The sequence below is a fragment of the Saccostrea cucullata genome, unplaced genomic scaffold, assembly GCF_032062105.1.
Source record: "Saccostrea cucullata isolate Sc308-1 unplaced genomic scaffold, CSIRO_AGI_Scuc_v1 ctg149, whole genome shotgun sequence".
Lineage (NCBI taxonomy): Eukaryota > Metazoa > Mollusca > Bivalvia > Ostreida > Ostreidae > Saccostrea > Saccostrea cuccullata.
The window spans coordinates 312,501-332,183 of record NW_026933711.1 but is presented as its reverse complement, the minus strand read 5'-3'; the positions used below and the strand labels follow the sequence as shown (position 1 = coordinate 332,183).

The following is a 19,683-nucleotide window of genomic DNA, read 5'->3' as shown; positions in this document are numbered from 1 at the left end:
ATACAATGTAATGTCTTATTTAAAGTGAAGATAATCCACCAAAATTATGCTTAATTATTCATTTTCCACTGAGAAATTGGATAACAGACAAGTTTCATTTTCACTTTCTTCAATTTTTTGATAAAATTCTTTTTGATTTTAATCACTGTACAGGGGGTCCTTATTTCCTGACAATTGAAAAAGACCTAAGGGGGCACTTATAGGGGCAGGGGCAGTTAATAGGGATTATATGGTATTTGCTAATAAAAATGCAGTTTTGTTTAACTTTTAAATTCAAACATACAATGAAAAATTTGTTTCATTATCAAACTTATTTCAAATGTTATACTGGTTTGAAATATTGACTTAAGCCTGTTCGTAGTTTATGAACAAAAGCTCTCTGAAAATTCTAGTATGCTTATTTTCAGTTGTGCTTGCTAAAATGAAATTCTGTCCATCAATTTAAAATAATTCATTTAACAATAGGACGGGTGTAGCATAATATTTTGATACCGCTATATATTGAACCCGGGTTCAAAATATCGCATAATATTTTGAACCCGGGTTCACTTTTTCGCTGCGATATATTGAACCCCCTTATAAAATATTGAACCCCTACCTTTTTCATTTAAGAGGTAGGGGGTTCAAAATATTATGGCCATAATATACTGAGTCCCCCTGCCCATTTAATTTTACAGGGAGGGGGGGTCAAAATATTATGGCCATAAAATATTGAGTCCCCCTACCCTTTTAATTTTACAGGGAGGGGGGTTCAAAATATTATGGCCATAAAATATTGAGTCCCCCTGCTTATTTAATTTTACAGGGAGGGGGGTTCAAAATATTATGGCCATAAAATATCGAGTCCCCTACCAATTTAAATTTACAGGGAAGGGGGTTCAAAATATTATGGCCATAAAATATTGAGTCCCCCTGTCCGTTTTAATTTTAGAGGGAGGGAATTCAAAATATTATGGCCATAAAATATTGAACCCCCCTGCCCTTTTGATTTAACAGGGAGGGGGGTTCAAAATATTATGGCCATAAAATATTGAACCCCCCTGTCCTTTTTAGATTTAGAGGGTGGGGGGTTCAAAATATTATGGCCATAAAATATTGAACCCCCCTGCCTTTTTGATTTAAAAGGGAGGGGGATTCGATTCCCCTACCCATTTAAATTTACAGCGAGGGGGGTTCAAAGTATTATGGCCATAAAATATCGAGTCCCCCTGTCCATTTAATTTATGAGGGAGGGGGTTCAAAATATTATGGCCATAAAAAATTGAGTCCCCCTGCCCTTTTAATTGATGAGGGAGGGGGTTCAAAATATTATGGCCATAAAATATCGAGTCCCCCTGCCCTTTTGATTTAAGAGGGAGGGGGGTTCAAAATATTATGGCCATAAAATATCGAGTCCCTCTGCCCTTTTGATTTAAGAGGGAGGGGGGTTCAAAATATTATGGCCATAAAATACTGAACCCCCGTCCTTTTTAATCTTAGAGGGAGGGGGGTTCAAAATATTATGGCCATAAAATATCGAGTCCCCCTGCCCTTTTGATTTAAGAGGGAGGGGGGTTCAAAATATTATGGCCATAAAATATTGAACCCCCCTGTCCTTCTGATTTAAGACGGAGGGGGGTTCAAAATATTATGGCCAAAAAATATTGAACCCCCCTGCCCTTTTGATTTAAGAGGGAGGGGGGTTCAAAATATTATGGCCATAAAATATCGAATCCCCTGCCCTTTTGATTTATGAGGGAGGGGGTTCAAAATATTATGGCCATAAAAAATTGAGTCCCCCTGCCCTTTTGATTTAAGAGGGAGGGGGGTTCAAAATATTATGGCCATGAAATATCGAGCCCCCCTGTCCTTTTGATTTAAGAGGGAGGGGGTTCAATATATTATGGCCATAAAATGTCGAGTCCCCCTGCCCTTTTAATTTATGAAAGAGGGGGCTCAAAATATTATGGCCATAAAATATTGAGTCCCCCTGTCCTGGACTCTTTAATTTTAGAGGGAGGGGGGTTCAAAATATTATGGCCATAAAATTTTGAACCCCCCTGTCCTTTTAATTTATGAGGGAGGGGGGTTCAAAATAATATAGCCTAATATATTGAGTCCCCCTGCCCATTAAATTTTACAGGGAGGGGGGTTCAAAATATTATTGTCATAAAATATTTAGTCCCCCTACCCTTTAATTCAAGAAGGGGTGGGGTTCAAAATATTATGGCCATAAAATATTGAGTCCCCCTACCCTTTTAATTCAAGAAGGAGGGTGTTCAAAATAATATGGCAATAAAATATCGAGTCCCCTGACCTTTTTATGTTTTAGGGAGAGTGAAGAGAAGTGCTTTAAGATAATATCATAAAATATTGATGACTTTATTGTACGTGTGTGTGTGTCTTTGTTTCATGTTGAGTATGATAATTTTACATCATGATGATTGCTTCATATTGGATTTCTGTTACATTTTTGAGTGGTGGAATTTTAAATACAGGTGACTCTCGATGGCTCGAACTCCGATCTCTCGAAGTTCTCGATCTCTCGAAGTGAACCTCCGGTCCCGTTTTTTTCCTCTATATAACTAAGCAAATTTACTCCTGATCTCTCGAACTTCTATCTCTCAAAGTTCTCCATCTCTCGAACCAAAACCTGGGTCCCGTAACACATATTTCATTGAATTTTACTCTCTATCTCTCGAAGTTTTGATTGCGCGTGTATGTACACGCCGATCAAGCGTAAAATTGAGCCTGGACTTACCAGGGATAACTGTTAACGCCTGGGGCTGGCATGGACGTGTTAATTGGGTGTTTACATAGATGACACTACACCTGTAGGTCGTCCATGTATTGATATAATTTAATTGGTTATTATTGGTAAATTATAAACGAATTCAGAACTTATTTTGACTTGAAACCGAGATGATAATTTTTAGAAAATAAATTTATAGACTTTCTTTTTAAAAGTTCCAAAAGACTATGAACTTTTATGAATTAGAGTCTACATAATCCCAAAATGGCAAATATTGCACAAGAAATTCCTTTCTCAAGGACTGAAAAATCTGGTGAATGACCCGATATTCTTGCAAAATTCTCTTATTCTATCAACTTTTCAAATACATTATTTACACGTATGAATTATCAAAGGTGAGTGGCAAAGGGGAATAATTTTGCCCAGCAGAATACAATTTAATAGATCGAGCCCTGGCCAGGACCAGGACACTTGACTAATTGGTCCTGATGTTCAAAATGCTGGTAAAAATACAATACCCTTGTATACCAAAACTTATCTCTGTTTGCCTCTGCTACCATGAAATTGATTAATTTTTGTTGTTCCCCTTCACCCATAGATGTATATTCCAAATTTGGTTGAAATTGGTTAAGTGGGTTCAGAGAAGAAGCTTAAAATGTTAACAAACGACACACAACCAAAGTCGTCATTAAAAAGGATATCAATAGGTCCCCTGAGTAACTGGTGACCTTAAGACTTTAGAACACAAGACTTTAGAACACAAAGTATGTTATCAGTCATTTCATATCATTATCTAGCAATGCATTTTAACTAGTTTAGAATGATTCAAATTTCTTTATACATTGAATACCTTCTAATCATCATCCTTGTCCATATACTTTCAGGAAAATAAATAATTTTAAATTGCATGGATATACTAGTATATATCATCATTATATACATATTACTTCCAACCAGTCTCTGTCTAGACTGTAGCTCAGCTGGTTTGTATTTTTAACAAATTAAGAGAAAAATTCTTGTGTCAGTAAGAACTTGAATATAGGAGTAGCATTTTTAAAAAATTATTTACAGATATGCTCTATCGCATAAGCTCTTTTCTGCATGGTCTCTGACCAGTTGAGCTAAAAAGTATACAAACATTCAAAGAGAAGTAACATATAACTATGAGTAATGTATAGAAATAGTTTGAATAAAATAAAATCTAATTACATTCTTCATTATGCAAAGTAGCTCCATGCATGCATACAGGGGTGAATTAAAAAAAAAAGACCAAACACATTTTTAACATCCTCAACTTGATAGAAACAAGAGAACAAATGATGATGTTATTTCACCTCACAATTCTAATTTAAAGACTCCCATTGTCTTGGTCAGGAGTGCAATAAAACATAAAGAAAAAATTAATAGGAGAATGTTTTTTGTTATGACCTCATAAACATTAATAGGGAATAATGCAAGATATTAACCATTTAAATAATTTCATGCATTTTAATTTTTAAGTTTAAGGCTAAAAATATTGCACCTTTTTTTTCAATAACTCGATGATGTCAAATATTTAAACCCTTCTCTGGGTTTAACTTTCCTTTTTACTGCAGTCAGAAGTGCAACAATTACATGTAACAAAGATCTTATTTTTTCACTAAAATATAAATTGAAACTATTTGATGTAAATTATTTAAACTACACCTTACTAGTACTGCTTTCCAAGCTGAGAATAGATTATTGCATTTTATAATTAATTTTTACACCAATGATAAATATTTTTAATACACATCAGTGGTCAGGAATGCCCAACACAATAATTTCAATAATTTAAAATAAGATAGATTCAAAATTTAGTATTTTTATTTAAATAAGAAAAATTGTATGTCATAAAAGTTCATGGTTTTATCTTAAAACTCAGAATTGGAAAAAATAATGTTATTAAAAAACATCAATCAAAAACCTTTTTTTTTTAAAAATATATATACAAGAGAAGAAACTAATTAATAAAAGTTAAGAATTTATAATTTCTATTGCTGTTCAATTACAATTTCGGAGCATAAAAATTACATTTCTTTAGATTGGAAGTTTTAGAAAATCTTTAAGGACTTATAGCTTTTGTTATTTTCTTTTTTTTCAGAAAAAGTTGCATTAATTATAATTTAAAAACTCTGAAACTTTTTTATTTAATGGTCATATTGCCACTACAAAAATTTTAACTGGAATACATGCACTATATGATGATATAGAATCAGTGAAAAATATGTTATGGGTAGTTGAAAATTTCAAAAAAAAAAAAAAAAAAAAAATTTAATAGTCAATATTTTTTTAATTCACCCACATACAATAAATTGCTAAAACAAAGATAATAGAATTCCTCGTCCTCATTCTCGTCTGTCAGATGGACTGCCGAGGAAGTTCACCAGCTCTGTATACTCGGAGACCTCCATCTCTTCTTGAGCATGACGTTGTAATGATTACTATTGCTTTAATTAACTCTATTTAAACACCTGAATGTTGTATGTAAGTTAACCACCCCTCAATCTGGTCTACCCTATCAGTGCACTCTCAAAACACTGTATTGCATAATATAGAAACCACAAAGGGGAAGCAACAAGACAGTGGGGATTGTTGACCTCCTATGACACCTCCCTGTGTACACACAATACACAGGTGCTATACCCCCGTTACCTCCTCAATGGAGAGATACCTTTCTTATTCAACAGCATTGTTCCTTAAAATTTCCTTTATCAAATTGTTAATTACATTATATACAATTAAAAAAAAAATGAACAAATACCTTATGAGATTCAATGGAAGACACAGAAATGTATTTTCTATCAGACATCATGATACATGTATATAATTATAGTTATTTGATGTAGAATATTGTGGGTTTAATAGTAAAAAAAAAAAATTATTTCCTTTGTAACAATTGTACACTTCAATATTATGATTATATTATCCTACCCTCAATTCTTTAAGAATTGCATGTGAAAAAAAAGTTTTATAATAAAGATACCCTACTCTCAAGTAGTGGAAGTGTGTAAGTGGGAGAAAGATTTTAGATTATTTGCAGGCATGTTATATCATGACTCCCTTTTCAAAACAGTTCAATAGGGTGACTGAGTAATTTATAGCCATAATATTTTGAGCCCCCATCCCTGTAAAATTAACGGATGGGGGACTCATTATTTTATGGCCATAATATTTGGAACCCCCCTCCCTGTAAATTTAAATGGGTTGGGGACTCGATATTTTATGGCCATAATATTTTGAACCCCCTCCCTCATAAATTAAAATGGCTGGGGGACACAATATTTTATGGCCATAATATTTTGAACCCCCTCCCTCTTAAATTTAAAGGGCACGGGGGTTCAATATTTTATGGCCATAATATTTTGAACCCCCTCCCTGTAAACCCCGGGTTCAATATTTTATAGGGGGGTTCAATATTTCGCAGCGATATTTTGAACCCCGGGTTCAATATTTTATAGGGGGGTTCAATATTTCGCAGCGATATTTTGAACCCGGGTTCAAAATATCGCGGGGTTCAATATATTATATGACACCGGTACCTTAACTGAAAACATGAAAGGATTGCAGTGATTTTGTGTATCATCCTTATTTGAACAAAATATCTTTTTCCAGTTTCATTTAAACAGGTCAAGACCACTAGATTTTTGATGTCAGCATAAATTTGCATGTAAATTAGCTATCCATTTACTTTTCCCACTGATGAATGAATCTCAATATATTATGGGCTACTAAAAGTACTCAGTTGTGCCGGAAAAAAATGGCAACTTGAATTGTCCGTTGGAAACTCATTTTCAATTCTTTTTTGAGATTTATGAAAGAAATATTTAAAATGATGTAAAATCTTTCATTTCTATGTTCACATTTACAAAATTTGCTTTATGAAGCCTTTTATCAACTTTTTATACATCGGCCTAAACCATTGTTCAAAGAGACATACGTGCTATCATGTCGATAAAGCATAGAGAGTTTTTTTTTTCTCATGATATACATGTACATAGTTTTAGACAGCAGACAAGGTGCACAATTATTATTTAACCCCTCAATATTATCATAAAGTTTTCTTATGTACATGCAAACGTCAAAGCGTTTGTATGTTATTTGAAGCAACTATTAATCATCTAAAACAACTCAGATATGAAATGTGAGCTTGGAGCAGTGTCTTTGTAATATAATTTTTCAATTTTTCTGTTATAAAGTGAAAAAGAAGCTTTTTTCAGTGACAAAGTAAATATTTTGGAGTAAACTGACGAAAACCATGTGTCGCTATTGAAGCGTAAACACATAGTAGAGTGTTATGCTTTGGTACTCATTCAGTTGATTGGAGAATAGGTGTGACAAAAACATTGTCATGTGTTGAAAATTGCCTTCCATATAAGGTAGTGTACCCGACCCGTTAAAGTTTCCATCAAAACATTAGTACACATACATGTACTCTAATTATAGGATGAACTTACCCTTGCTGAGCCATCAAAGGAGACAGACACCAGTTTGTTGTCATCATGTGGACTCCATTGTAGACCAATGATTCTGTTACTGTGTCCAAATAGGGTATATTTAGCCTCCGATATCAACACTACATTGTCACTCTTCTCAGGAACTCTGCCTACAAACAAGATACAGGATATACATGTTGCTGGCAATGCTATATATTATGTTGTCCAAGTCTACCCAGTATATGAGAACAACACAGGGTTGTAAAAAATACATAAATTAATTTAATTAAAATATCTTATGCTATTAAAATATTCCACTTTTTAATACTAAAAGGAAACAAACTTCAGCTAAACCTTCTAAATACAATGTAAGGAAACGTTTGTTTATTGCTACAATAAGATTTCATCTTGAAAGCACTTATATCCTCCTGACCATGCAATACAAATACTGAAATTAACTCTTACCAAGTACAGAGGATAAGTCCACCACCTGGATGGCGGCTTCATTAGAACCCGTTGTGATGTAAAACCGCTGACTGCTGGCGGTGTCTACATTGTGTATAGGGTGCCACTGGATGGAATTCACCAGTTTGTGGTGGATGTGAACAACACACAGGAGATTCAACAGAGGAGGCTTGTAAATTTCAACAGAGCTGTAAAAAAAAAAAAAATGCAAGTTGTTTAAATTTTTGGACATACAGTTACAAAAGCAAATTCAGATCCTTCTTCTAATATCAATTCAAATTTCACTTCAGCCTTTGAGTACTGTACACAGTATTATTTTCACCCTTTTACACAGGGTGAGAGAGGCAAAAATTAAACAGAGCAAAATTTCTCATTACACAGTATCACTTTAACTCTGCTTTCATGGTTACAAATCAGGTAGAGGATTTAATTTGTATAATGGAAAGCTGCTGAGGTTTAAAACGTTAGAAAAAATAAAACTCTCTCACATACCCATCATCATTACCAATGGCCACCAAAGAAAAATCTGGGTTCCAGCTTATTTCACTTCGAATTGGTACTCTTGGCTAAAATTATAAACATTTATTTCATTTATATAAAGAAAGGTGGTCAAATCCATCAATTTTTAAAACCATAACCAGTTACTCATCTGCCTTTCCAATTATTGTATTCTCAGTCATTATTCAAGAAAAAAAATATAACTGTCTACTTTCACAATTGTATATTGTCTTTTTTGATTGAATATATCAGCTAGGACCTAATGCTGATGTTCATTCAATTATCGTGTAAAAGGAGAAATTATATATTTTTTTCAAAACATTTTGCTTATAGTTTGAGATATTAATTTTTTTCTGCACAAAACAAAACAACAATTCTATTAATAACCTTTGGTCCATTTGTTTTGAAAATGAGTGAATTAATATCCTGAGCCTCATTCTGAAAGTTCTTTGGGTCATGTGACAGGATGATGCCATCCCCCACACTGTACAGCACAAAAGACGGATCATTCTCCACTTCTGAAGGAAAAAAATAAATTTGTTCAAATCTGTGGTTTAACGAAAATTAAATTCATTACTTTAATTTAATTTCTACAAAAAATATAATGTATTTTAATCAAACTATTTACCAAGTAAATAACATTAGACTTGCTGCACAATTTTATAAATGCATTTATGACTTCATTAGCAACACCCCACCTTCATGTCAACATACAAAACACCTCATCATATACAAGTAGAACTTTTGAAGCTGTTGAAATACAAGAGGGGCTAGGCTAATACCCTAAATGATTTCAATCATTTGTATCAAGGTTAATTTTGATAACATGCCTCTGCACATGTTTAACAGTGCATTACCTGAACAAGGAGGTCCCCACGCCATGACATACACTGTTCTCCTATGGTAATGGGAGGATACATAAGGATGTCTACAATAGAGTAAAAATAGAAAATAATTCTAGGGTGTTTTTGTGAAAGCTATTTTTACCATAACCTCCATTTGATTTCCTATTTGTATACTGGTAAATAAAGAAGCAGAAACAGGATTGAATAGTAATTCCTAGGAATTTTTACCCCTGGAAGAGTAACTCCACACACTTACTTGTTAGATAAGGTATCAAATACACCCACTCTACCATCATCTGTTCCAAATCCAAGACGTCCCTCTTTTTCTGGGTGCCAGCAAAGCTTAAACAGAAAAACAAATCAACTACTTGCATGATATTTTTTAATACTAATTTGCTTTTACAGTATGAAAATGAAACTGACCCAGTGGTTCAGGAGAAGAAGGTGAAAATGTAAGCATTTTTCAACAATGATGACAGATCAGAGGAAAATAAGAAAAGCTCTCTTTAGCCTTTGGCTCAAATGAGCTTAAAAGAAAAGAAAGAGAGAGAAAAGAGACTTACTGCTGTGACCTTTGACCTTATGCCCTGCCAAAGAAGAGCAACATCAAATGGGTTGTTTACATTGTTCATATTCCACAGTCTTATCATGCTGTCACCAACACCAATAGCAAGCCTTCCTGTTATCACAAGTAAAAAAAATCTTTTATAAAAAATTCATAATTTTTAAAGATGTGGTTGCATAATGAACAAATTGGGTGCTAATGTATTAACACAGTGAATGTGGTACTAAACATGTTAATGGTCATAATGAAATCCAAAAATGTATCATGTAAATTTAGTCATTTTGTTTGTTGTATTTTTCTCTTCTATTTTATTACATGTTTACCTGGATCTACAGGGGAAGTCTTGGCCACATACACAAAGCCTCCCAGTGTGGGTAGAGCACACAGTGGTACAGACTTAGACAAATCCCAAAATATCATCTGTGTTAGAAATAGAAATTATCTTTGAGATTTGAGAAAACAAAAACTGCCTTTGTCAAAACATGCTTATAAATTATAATAAAATGCCATGGATGTTATTATATACAGAAATTGTTATTATATCCATTATATGCAATATATTTTAAAGCCACATGGAATGAAAATCACTTCACTGTAAACATCAGTTCATTATAACCGTGTTCGCTATAAGTGTGTTTTACTGTAATCACTAGATACAACAAACTATTGTCAATGACCACGCAGTGTCTTTCAGTGTTTAACTGTTTTACCTGTCTGTCCATGGAGACAGTACACATCATAGAATTGTTAGATCCACCCGTACACATACAGAACACTGGTCGTGTGTGGTAGAGGACCTTCCCTGAGCTCAGGGACTCAGGCTTTTGGGAACTATTGGATTCCAGACTCCATCTCAAAATCTCACCACTGAAAAAAAAAAGGATCAAGTCCTGAATTTTTACAGAAAATCTGCAATTCAAAGACCTATCAATTCCCTAGGACGGTAATTTTAAAGGTTAGCTAAAAATGTCCTGAATGGTCTTCTTCAGATTTAGAAACTTTGGATACATGCAAGTTAAGCCTACATGCACTCAAATACAATGCTTTAGATGATGAAAAGTAAAACACTTCTGGAGTGAAGTTTGTTTCTACTCCTGACATCCATTGCAGTTACCCGTATGAGCTGGCATAAATCTGATTGGCATTGTGTGGATTCCACAACAGAGTCATCCACATTTTGGCTTTATCTTCCCTGCCTGCTGGAGCAGACTTTGGGGGCTTGAAAACCAAGATTTGTCGTCCTCTGGCCGAGCTCCACACCCTGACCGTTCTGTCCCTACTGCTGGACACTAACAGATGACCACTGCTTCCAAAATCTGGGTTGCTATTGGTATCACCTAAAGTATATCAATGTACACATCTTAGACCAAGTTTGAGGATAAAGTGTTACACTGATTACACATTAACTGTTCAATACCTTTTTATTATATTGTAGAATTAAATGATCTTATTGTAGAATTAAATACTCTTACATTTTCTCTTAATTCATTTACATAAATAGGCTGCCTCATTTATAACAGGCAGGTAATAATGTCAGCCAGACAGGTTTTCTAACATAGGAACTTCTGCTTACAGTACAGGTGTTCTACAATTAGCTACTAGGCCAAATTCCCATTACACCCCTCCCCCCTTTTTCTTGACGTTTTCTGTCCTGAAAAGCTCACAGAGACTCAACTAAACCATCTGGGATTTGGTTATTTATAACAAGCAGAGAAAAATGTTGCCTAGACTTGTCTCAAACCTGGGATCTCCCAATAACTGTGTGCCTGCTCAATGGGTTACAGGGCTGACAACCCAATCCCTTAAGAAAACTTTTAATAAGCAAACCATAGGACCTCTTAAAATAATCTTTAATGATCAATTCAAAGACTTTTTTTCTAAATAACTCCATTACCATTGAGAGGAGGAACGTCTGGATTGTCCAAATCTTTGTAAGCTTTGAAGTTTTCTCCTGGAATTGGACACCAAGCTAAACACAGCACCTCGTCGTCATGACCTCGTAGTCTTTGTAATACGTGGCCTTCCTTCCATTCCCTCACGTCAACAATCAAAACTACTCCTGTCCTATATCTGTAAGGATGTAATCGATTTAATGTAAATTTTCTGTTTTATGTTTCAACGCTTAAAAATTATGTTTTACGATGCGAGTCGTGACCACTTAGGAGTGCAATTATTTATTCGTTACCCTATAGTGGGTTTTCTTGGAGGGAAAATTTGGCGTTTTGCTTGCTCAAAGGTATGCCAATAATTTTGGCGTAATTTATTTTAGCAGACACAGTGATTCAAATCTTTGCAGATGAACACTAAGAAGAGTACTAACTATTTTAGCTATTAAAATTTAGCAGGCTACCATCAAAATGCCAAAATAAGCCAAAATTAGCCCCCTACTAAAATAACACACTATACGGTATTTTATTGGATGGTTTAAACATAAAACTCATCATGAAATACCTGAATATCACTTTATATACGAGCATGTCAAATCTTTTTATTAGAATTAGCCTAAATTTTTGACCACTTCAGATAAATATACTATTTTGAAATTGAATACTTAGAAAACTCACCCCACGGCCACTTGTGTTTCATTAAGATTTGAGCACACAAGACAAACAATGGCTGCAGCTTCTGGACAGTAACATATTGTTCTGTTTTCCTCATACTGCCAACACACAATCTGACCTCGGTCATCTCCACTGATCACTACAGACGAATTACCAGACGACCAGCAAATACAGCCAATTTTACTCTGAAATGCAAATCTTAAATTCTAATATACATGTAGTACTACAAGTTTTTCAATTATGAATGATTTCATAAAAACTTTTATTATATAGTCTATAAATATCCCTTGTATAATCATGCATTGTACACAAACGCAAGCAGTTCATAACACTACATATTCACTGGATTTGAAGAAGTATTCACTGGAGAGTCAGTGTGTGTGTGCAGTGGCACTCTGAAGTCATATTATATGTATCAATATCTCAAAAAATGTTGTGAATAATTGTTGCAACAGTTGGAGCTAGTGAATATATGAGCAGGAAAAATTCTTTCGCAAGTCTGTCACAGGATTATTTTCTTTACATTCCAATGTCTTACAGCGAAAGGAAAACATGGAAGTTATAGTCTGTAATCTGGTCATTTCTTTATTTTTTCTCTGACAGATGCTTGATGAAAATGGAACTGTCAGACAGCCCTCAATGTCTTCATCATTTAAATTCTGACTATAAAATAAAACAATTTTGGACTATTTCTATAATTATATGATTTTCATTATCGGGTACATTAAATTGATATCATTATTGTTCCAAAAATATGATAAATTTCAGCTGAGATACGTTGCACTCTCCTGGTCCCCCAAGAGAGATTTCCCTTTCACACAAGGGGGGGGGGGGGGGATTTTTAAGTCATGGGAAGTAAAACATCAAGGACCCTTTGTCTTTTTTTGACTTACCCATTAAAAATGTGACTTTGAGAAGTTTACTTTTGAATTAAGGTAAAACACTGCTCTCTCATTATGGATTATTGAGTTACTGAGTCAAATAAATCCCTATCTATGATTTATAACTTCAAAAATTAAATCGAATATTCTGATTTTTTAAAGCATATTCAAATGATAATTCGTTTACATGTGTATGAAAACAACTAACACTATGAATATTATGTTCGTCTATTGCATCCCTGGGGTTGTCTATTTTCCACACTTTCACTTTCCCATCTTCAGAGGCACTGCAACAAATGTTGTTCTCATTCAAAGCTACAGATGATATTCGTTCTTTATGAAGGCAGCACTGCGCTACGTATGTCGGAGGAACACTGGAGGCATCCAACACGAAAATATCGTGTCTTGTTCCGAATATCAGGATGCCTTTTTTGTTATAATCGATAATTTTGCTACAGTACCATTGTGGCGACGGTGGTAAAATAAGATCACACATGGCTTCTATATAAAATGACAATAATGATTTAACGTCCCTTCATAGAAAGCCAGAAAATTATGGAAATAGCAAGTGCGTCAAGTGCACGTTTTCCAGGTATTAAAACTGGAAATAGTACGTTGACACTAAATGAAGAAGCGAACCGCTAGAAACATTTTTATCCGGAAAGATAAGGCTAAATAACGCTGCAATATAATAAAACCATATATATTTTAAAGGTAATAAAACCAAAAGCGCTTGGTTTCAGGGTGGTATATCTTATGTATTATGTTTTGTCATATTACTTTATAAAATAATATACCATTCTAAATACATGCTAATTTTAAGGATTTTTTATTATGTCATCCAGTGTATTCAGACACCTAGAAAAAACCCCAACTTACTGTAGATCACTAAATTTTTTTAATGTTGACACCTTATTTTTTCGCGAGATAGTCAGAAGTTGACTCTTGATTAGCGATACACTTCAAAATTTTCACGAATTGTGGTTATCGCACTATATAATCTTTAGGAATGCTATTATACGCGAGAATTAAATTTTCGGAGTATATCTTATGTATTATGTTTTAATTACGCGATAAAATAATTCTTCTAAATACATGAATAATAAGTGATTAACAGTACCAGGTAATACACCATCCTTAAACTAGGTACCTATGGTACATAATATGCCTATACATAAAGTCATGCTGATGCAGACTTCTACGACAACACACTTGAGAAATGTCTTCTTTTTTTTAAAAAGAATTAGGTGTTACTATGCTATGAATTAAAAAAATATTTCATGATGTATATACCGGTAGTTATCAGACAAAAAAAGAATGAAGCATAAACAAGTTCTGTATCCCTTTTCTGAATTTTTGCAGCATTGAGAAACCATACTTTTTTGTGCACAATATATACATATACACTTTTGTTTTCAATTGGTGGCTCTTTAGCTCTCTGTTCATCAAACCCAATTTTTTCACACCAGCGAGCTACAGATCTGTAGATACTTATATGTTGCATTTCTTATACAGTCACTAGATATCTCCAATCATACAAGTGAAATTGTTCAGCACCCGAACTATTGTTTGCATTGATGGAACAAGAGCCCTCTTCATTCATAATTTTTCAGACCTGCAGCAACCATAATTGATGGTCTCCTTTATAACCAAAATAATTATGATCATCTTCCTGTTACTTTTTCTGTTTTTACGGATAAACTGTATGCAATAAATTCAAAACACAACAAGCGACTTGATGCTTTTTAAAAATTGCTTTACTTTTTATGATTGTTAACAGACACACATTCCTCAAGTGAGCTTCTCACAGCGACCTCACACCGGAGGATACCATGAGGAAAGACGGAGTGTTACATTGTACAGTCTCTCAGAGTTCGGTACAAAAACAGTTATTACTTATACCAGTATTAGATGACTACTCTCTATATACTGAAAGTTTCTTTTTTGTTAATAATAATAAAAAACTGACACAGGAAGAAAAACAGCAGTAAAATCTCAGAATTAAAAACAACTTGATTTTGTTTTCTTACAAAATCCTTCTATCTACTGGTTTTGGTGGAAAAAAAATTACACTTACATAACTGACGTAAAAAAGTCTCTTCTTTCTATGTTAACAAGGATAATAAAAATTTACCAATCAAAAACAACAATTTATAAAAAAGAAAAAAAAACATTGGTACCTAAAAATATTACCCTTTGTTGTTTTTTAATACGAGAACCTGTCTCGAGAAAACTTAAAATTAGCTTTTATTTTTCTGTATAAAATTAACTAAGGGTCAACTATTTTCTGTTTTCATCCAGGCGATGTACAGTTGATTATACATCCTGATAGAGTTTATTAATTAGCTTGTACTTGGAATACTTATATTTATAAGCAGTAGCAGACCAGTGGCATTCATCCTGTAAATACTCCGTTTTAACATGCTATATAAAAATAACACCAGAGACTACAAGGATAAATCCACATTATCAACATGATTATACCCTGTTTAAAATTTGTCAAGTCCAGTAATATATAATACCCATGAAACACAGTTGTGTATTCTGGGAACTTAAGTCAAGTCCGGTATTTAGAGTCATATCCGTTGAGCGGTGATGCCATACTGCATCACATTAAGTCACAATCGGGTAGAAGTTAATCTGTTAATTCAAAAATCACAATCCATTTATCAGGTCCATATTTCATAAATCCGAATCAGGAGTCCACTGCTGAGCAACCTTCTCACTTTTAATATCAAACCATTTAATTTTTTAAAACACTAAACTTGGAGGGGGATAAAAAGGCCTTAAAGGGATAGCACGAGAAAAATTGTATTTGCATAAAATTTCTACAAAAGAAAAACAATCCTTTGAAAATCCTTTTCCAATTAAAATGTACAAATTTTCAAATTTATTTTAACAAATTTGGGTTTCATATCTAAAACAAGGAAACCTGTACATGTATTTATACATGCATATCAAACTTATATATTCATTTTTTCACTTACAGTGAAAAGAATAATAAAAAAAAAAAACAGGATTACAAAACCAATGAAAGATATCAAGATCCAGTATCCTTCCCAAATTTGTTTACCTAGAACACTTACATTTTAAGAAATCAACTTGCAATGAAATTACAAATATCTAGGTATACATATATTAATTTTCTTAACATAACTTAAACAGTTCTTTGCTGAAGTTAACAAAATAGCCCAATTTTTTTCAATATACCATAAAAATGTAAAGGATTCATGTCCTTGTTCACAATAAAATGTTAATACAAGAGAAGACCTTTAGTGTGTAAGTGAGAAGGTTGCTATGTTGAGTCAGCTTATTGGTTGTCAGGTCGGGGAACATTCCACCCAGTACTGTTGCTGGTGGCATTGGGTCCCCAGATGTCTGACATTGTGTTGAATGGATTGAAGGCTTGGTTATCCTGTAACATTCAAAAGTAATCAAGTCAAGTAAACAAATGCAGTTGTTTAGCATCAAAGTTTTTGTTGGGACAGATTTGGAATGGAGAATTATTGAAAATCCTGCCATATACAGGTATAAGATCCATGCTGAATTTTTCACTAGGAAAATACTTCGCATACAAGAACAGGTGCCCCCTATGAAATAAGACCCAGTGTTTTCCCTTAATTTCAAAGTAAAGGGTTAGAGATCAGTTGTAACAGGCTTGGGGCTGAGGTTTATAAACAAAATCTTTGTGGACCTTACAACAATTTTTTATTTCAAAGCGGCAATTTTGTCAATTGAAGTGGTCAATTTGGCCGGTAGCCGGTTCTTAGGGAAAACACTGAAGACCCTATTTGCCTACCTGCTGAGTCCTAGGTGGGACAGTGGCAGATTCGGTGGTGGGTGTCTCAGTGCTGGTGGTGCTGGGTTGTTGGGATCCCCAGCCAGATAAACTCATCAGAGAGTTCCAGCTGCTGTTAGCACTGTTAGTCAGGGTACTCCACAGACTGGGGTTGTCCTGAAACAACAAAATTACTGAATGTAATCAAGTCATATATGTATGTATTTTCACTTATCACAAACTTTATTGTCATTCTTTCCTTTCTGATGTTTCTAATTTTTTTTCCTTTTTCAACATTAAGATAATTTTCTTTATCTGCAATTTTTCGTACATACTCAAAAGTATCAAGTTCATATCATTTTGTAACCTAAAATAAATCCAGATATAACAAAAGCTACATCTTTTTAAAAATGATACCTTTAGAGTACTTGTCTACTTACCTGCAGATTTGCGGGGGCATCAAGTCCAGCTGACCATTTTGCACCAAGGGGGTTGTACTCATTATCCCACAGGCTCTCGCTGCCAACTGGGGGTACATCAAAACCAGGCCATTCTTCACCTAATTAAAGAGAATCAACATGTTACAGAACCAAGACCTGCACAAAAGTAAAAAGCAGAGCTGAGAGTTGAAGAAACCTGCATTCTCAAAAGTTTCTTGATCCATATTGCAAAAACAAACAAGACAGAATGACAGACCTTCAAAATTCTTTATTGTATCAATCTTATAGAGTAAGCAACCTAGCATTATTCATTGTATCTCAGAGTTAGTCATACAGTGAGATAGAATAACAAACCTTGCATGATCCTACGCTTGTGTTCTGCCAGTCGGATACGCCTCTCCTGTTGAAGTTTCTGCATCATGGTCTGAGGAGCCTCGTAGCCAGGGCTACTTGGGTAGTTCATGAAATTTCCTTTAATATCAAACAAATATACCAGATATTTAAATTGTCTTGATGGGACTTATACACTCAGTTAGGCAACTTAAGACAAGGTATTCTTTTAAACATCTTCCATACTCTGCCTGTCTTGCTAAAAATGTTAACAACTTCCAATGTCTAACAGATTATACATTAAGCTGCAGCAACTTTTGCCTCTAGTAGAGGTTTTATAAACTTCAACAGTTTCCAAATTTCAAAGTGGTAGCTACACGAAAAACCATAATTTAATACTTTTGTATCCTGTGACCTTGTCCAAAATGACCTTGGTATGGGGTCAAGACTTTTTTTTACCAGAGAATGGTCCATTAGCAGGAGCAAAAGGATCAGAAGGAACATCTGGCTCTACACGCGGAGTGTCTGGGAGGGATGCTGGTAGGATGCTCTCCGTAGACGGCAGGCGGTTGGTTTCCTGAATGGTCTGGAGTCCAAAACTTCCAAGTCTGTTGAAAATAGACCAAGAGTTTGAAAAGAATTCTAAATCTACAAATTGTTTTGATTTTCCTATAGCATTCTTCTTGCTCAAGGAATCTTGGAAAAATACCCAGATGTTCCTACTTAAAAACAAGAGGCCCATGGGCCACATCGCTCACCTGAGTAACTTGGGTGATGCAGATCTTTACCAGATTCCCCCTCTTGCTATACCTATCATGCCCAACAACCCCCTTCCCTTTTTTATTTTAAAACTTTAGAATCTACACTACCCAAAGATGCTTCCACATAAATTTCAGCTTTCCTGTCCCAGTGGTTCTTGAGAAGAAGATTTTTAAAGATTTGTTAAGGTCTTCCGTCTTCACGGAAGACCTTATAGTGATTCTATTGTTTCTTATTATTATTCTTATTTTTTTGACTTTCTAATTTTGTGCACGCGATTTCTCAAAGACTACTGGATGAAATTACATGAAATTTTCAGGACAGATGTGTTGTTAAATGAATTTATTATATCCGAGAGAAAATTTGGAAAATCACTTCCGGTGCCAAGTTATGGACAATTTTCTGAAATTAAAATGACATTTTGTCCACGATTAAACTCAAAAATGGTAAAAGATATCAACATGAAACTTTCAGGGATTATAGATCATGATTTTTACCATCCAGGACGCGACTTTTCGTTCGTCGTCAGTACTTCCCGTTGTTAGGAGAAGCGAATTGAAAAAATCGTATTTTCTAACTTTTTTGTTTTTCATTATTTTTTTATTTATTTTTGGAATATTAATAGAGACCCTTCTATTGATACTTACTATATAAGTTGTCTGAATATTGGTTAATCTGAACTCTAGATATTAATATTTGAAAATCTGAAGCGGGTCCAAGATGGCGTCTGCCTCTGTCAACTCCGCCATTTCGCGAGTAGGGGTTTATGGAGGCAGCTGAGCGTTTGATTAAACCATTCTTGCATAAGGATACATGAAATGTAGAAAACTACTTGGACTTTCACGTAGTAGTACGTTGTAATTATGTGTCAATCCTAAAACTTAATTTCCGTTTCACTGCTTTAGTTTAACTGGGCTAGATACGATATGTAATGTGTACAATGTGTTAAATATACCTTCTTAACGTCGAAATAAAATAAAGGCGATAAGAACGTTTTATTTATTTAATTTCATTGAAGCTATCACACCTATTTAATAGATCAGTCCAAAGAAAAGTCGCGAATATTTACTCGTGGTGTTTGGCACGAAATTATCAATAGTGGCCCGCCTTTTATAATTCTTAGACAGGCGTACTGTTGCAAATGTATACACAAGTATATTTAGAGCAGTAGCTTAATGGTTTGTGTGTTAATAGATTACGTAGTAATTAGGTTACAATTCTGTGTCAAACTAAAGATTTATTCCAGGGTCTTCTCAAACGTCTTCTGTAACTGGTTTTAATTGGTTGTCAAAGTAAAAAAAGAAAATAATAAATGTGCAAATGAGAGATACCTATTATCATTTGTTTTGCAAGATGGAAAAACAGATCTTAAATCA

The 19,683-nt window shown here is 34.2% G+C and overlaps 1 protein-coding gene across 1 annotated transcript in view; it reads right to left on the bottom strand.

Annotated features, from left to right (window-relative positions):
* Positions 1-19,683, bottom strand: part of LOC134239035 (uncharacterized) — a 107,771-nt gene that overhangs the window by 65,300 nt on the left and 22,788 nt on the right. The window contains exons 34-51 of the mRNA XM_062721178.1: positions 18,008-18,156; positions 17,573-17,689; positions 17,219-17,337; positions 16,800-16,955; positions 16,328-16,415; positions 13,209-13,513; positions 12,123-12,304; positions 11,453-11,628; positions 10,673-10,895; positions 10,269-10,425; positions 9,882-9,978; positions 9,557-9,672; positions 9,250-9,335; positions 9,006-9,076; positions 8,536-8,666; positions 8,143-8,216; positions 7,651-7,838; positions 7,207-7,355 (exon numbers count right to left, since the gene is read on the bottom strand). Of these exons, the coding sequence (XP_062577162.1) occupies positions 7,207-7,355; positions 7,651-7,838; positions 8,143-8,216; positions 8,536-8,666; positions 9,006-9,076; positions 9,250-9,335; positions 9,557-9,672; positions 9,882-9,978; positions 10,269-10,425; positions 10,673-10,895; positions 11,453-11,628; positions 12,123-12,304; positions 13,209-13,513; positions 16,328-16,415; positions 16,800-16,955; positions 17,219-17,337; positions 17,573-17,689; positions 18,008-18,156 (2,584 nt within the window). The remainder of the gene's footprint in view (positions 1-7,206; positions 7,356-7,650; positions 7,839-8,142; positions 8,217-8,535; positions 8,667-9,005; positions 9,077-9,249; positions 9,336-9,556; positions 9,673-9,881; positions 9,979-10,268; positions 10,426-10,672; positions 10,896-11,452; positions 11,629-12,122; positions 12,305-13,208; positions 13,514-16,327; positions 16,416-16,799; positions 16,956-17,218; positions 17,338-17,572; positions 17,690-18,007; positions 18,157-19,683) is intronic.